The 5896-nt window shown below is 53.7% G+C and overlaps 1 protein-coding gene and 1 pseudogene across 1 annotated transcript in view; both read left to right on the plus strand.

Annotated features, from left to right (window-relative positions):
• The first annotated feature begins 1044 nt into the window (after window positions 1-1044).
• LOC103595475 lies at window positions 1045-2475 on the plus strand (annotated as a pseudogene).
• A 1488-nt stretch (window positions 2476-3963) lies between these two features.
• The window catches only part of LOC103595476, a 15620-nt gene continuing 13687 nt past the window's right edge, over window positions 3964-5896 (plus strand). Inside the window, exon 1 of the mRNA XM_008578890.1 lies at window positions 3964-4077. Within this exon, the coding sequence (XP_008577112.1) occupies window positions 3964-4077 (114 nt within the window). The remainder of the gene's footprint in view (window positions 4078-5896) is intronic.

Here is a 5896-nt window from a genome sequence, read left to right on the forward strand (position 1 = left end):
GTAGTTCCAGTTAATAGGAGATGGGGGGTAGAGGAACAGGTGGAGGAGCATGTTAGCCAACGCTATGAGCAAGCAGCCGGTGAACCCAGATCTACAGGGTATTTGGCTTGGTCCCTTCCACAAGTAAGTACTGATTAAAACAAACAACGGTTCTAGTTTAAGGGACACAACCACCAGTGGTAGCTTGAAGACCTGTTGGCGCTGCAGGGCGGGAGGAGGAGACTGGGCGTGGGGTGGCCCCGGTGGGGAAATGTCTTCCTACCCAGTGGGTAGCAGCTGCAGGCTCCGCCATCCTTGCCTGGAGCTCCAGTTCCTCCACGGGTCTTTTGTTTCCCTTAATGTCCTACTCTTTATTTCCTTAGTTCTTTACTTTTGGCTCTATGTGTTCCTTATTTTACTTTTTTCACTTTCCATTATGTGAATTTCAAGGTACACAAAAGTGGACAGACTAGTGTGGAACTTCACGCGGCCATCACTGTCCCCAGCAGCCAGGCAACTGGTCATGGCCGGTCCCACCCATGCACACCCCATGCAACCTGCCTCCTTCCTCCAGGTTGTTCTGAAGCAGTTCCCAGGTTTTATCACGAGTGTTTCATCTTTTCCTTATACATCTCTGTGTCCAAATATCCTCAAGGTACTTGGTATGACAATTAAATGGCGAACAAGTCAAAGGCGTTCATTCTGCCCACTTCTACTGAGCACAGTACTGAGGTTCTGGCCAGGGGCAGTGAGTCAAGAAAAATAAAAGGCATCTTGATTGGACAAGAAGAAATAAAAACTCTATTTTAGGTGACATGATCTTGGATGTAGAAAATCCTAAGGATTACACATATACGCACAGCACACCTATTAGAACTAATAAATGAGAGCGGACTAGGGCCTGGCTGCAGCCCAGTAGCGGGAGGTGACCCTGGAGCAGGCAGGGACCTCGGAGCCAGCGTGGTCTACGCTGCTGAGCTCTCAGTGCCCTGGGCCTGGCTGTGTTCCAGGTGGGGCAGTGCAGATGCAGGTGAGACTACAACTGTGTGCAGGAGGCTGACTGGCATGGAGGACCCAGCACGGAGGACCCAGCACTGGGGAGCTGGCCAGTGCTGTGGCTCTGGAGGACATGGGCAGGGATATTCATGGTGTGGAGACAATGCTAAAGTGCAGGGCTTTGACTTCTGGAGCCATACCCAGGGGGCCTGCCATGGGGTGGTGGCCCTAGCAGTGGACCAGAATGAGCTGGCCTGGAGGCTGCTGAGCTGCCACCACGGGACATGGTTCTGCTACACGCCCATGCTGCCTGCCCGGGTCTTTGTGCACCATGCCAGCTACCGGAAGGAGAACCTGTCCTGCAAAGTGCGCCCCAAGGACAGGCGCTCTTCCTGCAGATCCGTGCCAATGACCCAGAGGCATTTGTCCAGGAGACTCTCCTGGCCAAGGACTACTGCAACACTGTCGAGCTGAACTTGAGCTGCCCACAGGTGATAACTGAGAGAGGTCACTTCAGCACCTTTCTGCAGAGGAGTGGGATCTGCTCCAAAGAATGATTCTGCTGGCCTGCAAGAAACTCTCTGTTCCCATCATGTGCAAAATCCATGTCTTCCCAGAGACTGACAAGACTGAGAGGTACGCCCAGATGCTGGAGAAGACCGGCTTCCAGTTGCTGACCCTGCAAGGGCACACCGAGGGCAGAAGGGGCCCCTGTCGAGCACGGCGTCCTGGGAGCACATCAATGCTGTGTGGAAGGCTGTGGTCCCTGTGTTTGCCAGCAGGAACATCCAGTGCCGGCAGGACATGGAGCGCTGCATCCAGGCCACAGGCGTGCAGGGGGTCATGAGTGCAGAGGGCAGCCTGCACAACCCTGCCCTGTTCGAGGGCTGGAGCCCTGCCATGTGGGAGCTGGATGAGGAGGACCTGGACATCATGCACCAGCACCCCTGCCCGCTGTCCTGAGTCCACACCCATCTTTTTGAGCTGTGGCGCCAAAGCCAAGACCCTGAAGGGCATCTCTGCTGTGAGCCAGGAGCTGAAGCTGTGGTGCCAGGAGGAGGCAGGCCAGTGGGAGGCACAAGCCGGCTGGAGGCTCGCTGTTCTTCCACCTGACCTGCCAGCCCCATGTGTGGCCGGCACCCAGGGACGGGAGCCAGGGGAACATGGTCCCTGCAGCAAGCGGGCCCTGGAGGAGGAGGGTGGCCCCGATGTCCTGTGCAAGAAGGAGCAGAAGCAGCAGCTGAGGAACCCCCACAAGACCTTCCACCCCTCTCTGAAACCAAAATACCCACAAGTGTGACCAGTGTGTTCTACCTGTGCAAGAAGTGACGAGCCTTCAGAGAGACCGTGGACTGCCCAGCTCATGGGTTGCTGTCCAAAACCAAATTGGGGAAGTCTCTGGCCTGGAAAGGGGCCCAGCCCAAGCTGCAGGAGCCTCAGCAGGCTGGGCCTGGGGTGCCAAGCAGACTCTCTGAAGTCGTGGGCAGCGCTCTGGCCTGACAGGCCAGCAAAGACCCTGCCCCGTCCCACCCAGCACCGCCCCCAGGACTGCTGCTGAAGCCCAGGCCCATCTTACTTAAGGAAATGCCTCTTACTCAGTGAATCTCATGCTATTTACCCAGGAAGGACATGCCGATGTCCTCCCGCTGGCCCATACTGGCAGCCTGGACATGCTTTACCAGGGAGCAGTCCCCAGGCTGGAACTGCCCTGTGCTCACAACTCGTATGTTTTCAAGACAAAAATGAACAATAAATCATTTCAAAGATGAAAACAAACAAACCTAATAAATGAGTTCAGCAAGGTTTTAGGATACGAGATTAGTATAGAAAAGTCAATTGTGTTTCTATACTCTAGCAATGAACAATCTGAAAATAAAATTAAGAGACAGTCTATCTGCAATAGCATCAAAAAGTAAAATTCTGAAAATAACTTTAACAAAAGAAATGCTAGACTTGTACACTGAAAACTGCAAAATATTGTGGAAAGAAATTAAAGACGATAAAAAATGGAAAGACACCCCATGTTCACGGATGGGATGACAACATCATGAAGCTGGAAGTACCAACCATACCGACCTACAGCGTCACACGATCCCATTAACATCCCAGCAGGCGTTTTTTGGCAGAAATTGACAACCTGATCCTAAAATTTATGTGGAAATGCAAAGAGCCTGGAAAAGCCAAACAATCTTCAAAAAGAAGCACGAAGTGTGTGGACTCGTACTTCCTACCTTCAAAAATTATTACAAAAAAACTGGGCAGGCCCGTGGCTCACTCGGGAGAGTGTGGTGCTGACAACACCAAGGCCACGGGTTCCGATCCCATATAGGGATGGCCGGTTAGCTCACTGGCTGAGCGTGGTGCTGACAACACCAAGTCAAGGGTTAAGATCCTCATCTTAAAAAAAAAAAAAAAGTTATTACAAAAAGACTGAGCAGGTAACATGATTTGGGGCAAATTCAATTTGCTAATTACTTTTCTTATTCATTCTAAAAATATTTCTGAGTGGTTACTGTGCCCAGCATTGTGTCACGAGTTCAGGATTCAAAATCCCCAGGCTCAGAGGATGACAGTCTAGGGATCAGAATAGAAATTGACAGACACCTTCTGCACAGGCTGCTCTGGCCTCCTGTGGTGGTGCAGAGGGTCAAGGAAGGCTTCCTGGAGGAGGTGCCAACCCCAAAGGTTAAGTGAGAAAGGCAGGGCAGGGGTGGGGCTGAAGGGAGCCTTTAGGGCAGAAGGAAGAGCTGTGGGTGTCTTGGAGGGGTGGTGGCTTCGTGCCTCCCTGAATCAGGAATGAGAGAAGGTGAGAGTGGCTGCAGCCCTGGGGTGGGGACAGGTCCTGGGCAGGGATGCTGAAGGTGCTGTTGGGGTGGGGGCTGTGGCCACCTGAAAGGGTTTGGACATCAGCCCAGGGCACAGGGGAATCCCCCAAGGTTTCCTGGCAAAATTGTGTCCTTCCAAAGCCTCTCTGGCTGTGAATGGCACATGGCGGAGGGTGGCCTGGAAGAGAAGAATCCGAAGAGGCTTGCAGGGGCTGACAGAGCTGACCGGCCCGGGGATGGGCAGGTGGAGAACCGGCACGTGGAAGTCATGGTGCAGGTAGGTGGGGACAGGCCCAGGACGCTGGGAGTGGTGAGGGAGAGGGAGCAGCGGGCCTTGGGGCCTGAGTGCCAGGTGGGCTTGCAGGGCCCTTGCCTGAGATGCGCCCTGTTGGGGGTGACTCGCCCCGAGAGCTGCACACTTGTCGCCATGGGGATGCCTGTGACATCACACAGGTCTGGACTGCAGGACACCAGCCTTCCTTCTTGCCTCATGGGTGATCACTCTGGGGACAAAATGAACATCTCGTCCAGGAAGTAAGTGGGGAGTGACAGTCCTGTGCCCTGCGCAACCGAACCGTTGAACTCTGGCCTCAGCTGCTTTAAATAAGCATCACCCCCAGAGCCAGATTCACGGTGGCCCTAACTTGAGTAACAACATGCCCTGCTCGTAATCACCCCTCAGGGACCAGTTTGCCACAGCAGACTGAACTTAGGGCTACTTTCCTGGGAGCAGAGGAAGCTGCAGCCCAGCTCTGGTCTTGGGGCAGGTGGGCACGGGGGTGGGAGATGCAGGTGCGCTCAGGTGCACCCGCCTGCCTCCTGGAGGTGCCACCACCTTTGGTGCTTTCCCCTGGAGTTGCTGTCCCCATGGGGCATTCATTAAAGCTGCATGGGTGCAGGAAGCGGGCTGTGGGGCGTGGGTGGGAGCGTGATCTCCACGGGCAAGAAGAGGCCCCAGGGCGCCACCGGAGGCAGCCCGGCCCAGATACTGGAGGGGTCCATGCCCCACATGAGGAGGATGTCCCTCCCAGGATAGGGGAACCTGCCCTGTGGTGGTGAGGACACAAGCCCTCCGAGAAGGTAGGGGTCTCTGCCCCAGGGATGCCACTTCACGGATGCAGGCCTGCAGGGTGGGGAGAGCTTGGTGTGAGGCGGGGGCTGATTAGGGGGTCCTTCCATGTCCCCAGGCATGAAGGGTGAAGGCTTGGGGAGCGGGCAACCCCGGCCACTCCAGGTGGTGTGGTCCAGGCCAGCTCTGCCCAGGGTGAGCGTGGGAGGGCGGCCCCAGGGTGGGCGCTGCTTTGCGCCCTGACAGTGAGAAGCGTCTGCTGGGAAGTGTGGCCAGTGCCCTCCCCTGCCCTTTAAACCCACAGGAGAATTCTAGGACATCTGGGAATTAACCCGGGGTTAATCAGCATCTACATACAAAGCTACACAGTACTTTTCCAAAATAAAATATTATTTTAACCTGGAGTAGTTTCCTCTGGAGCAAACTGATTTAAAATAAAAAATAAAATCCCCATCGTCCCGTGCTTGGGCGTTTTTGTGGAGTTCCTTTGCCCTGAACAGCTGCTCTTCTTTTTGATTGTAGAATGCTGTGATCTGATGGATTTTGATAAAAGCCCAGGCTCCTTGGAAAGGTTGGCTCACAAATACAAGGTAAAATGACTTCCCCTAAAGCAAAGAGGGAGGGCTGGCCAGTTTCTCAGGTGGTTAGAGCACAGTGCCAAAAGAAGCCCAGGCTCCTTGGAAAGGTTGGCTCACAAATACAAGGTAAAATGACGTCCCCTAAAGCAAAGAGGGAGGGCTGGCCAGTTTCTCAGGTGGTTAGAGCACAGTGCCAAAACACCAAGGTCAAGGGTTCAGATCTCCATAACAGCCAGCCGCCAAAACCAATCAAAACAAAACATTATACAAAAAAGTGTCTGGTCCAAATAATACTCAGTATCCATACTGGGCAGCCGCCAAAAAAATCCCCCAAATATAATAATACCAAGTATGGTATGAAAGTGCCAGTCTTAGAAAATTAATACTGGGGGAAAAAAAAGAAAACCCTGTGATTTGTGCAGTAAAATACAGAACCTCATGTCCTTGCT

Source organism: Galeopterus variegatus, unplaced genomic scaffold, assembly GCF_000696425.1.
Source record: "Galeopterus variegatus unplaced genomic scaffold, G_variegatus-3.0.2 Scaffold1778, whole genome shotgun sequence".
NCBI lineage: Eukaryota > Metazoa > Chordata > Mammalia > Dermoptera > Cynocephalidae > Galeopterus > Galeopterus variegatus.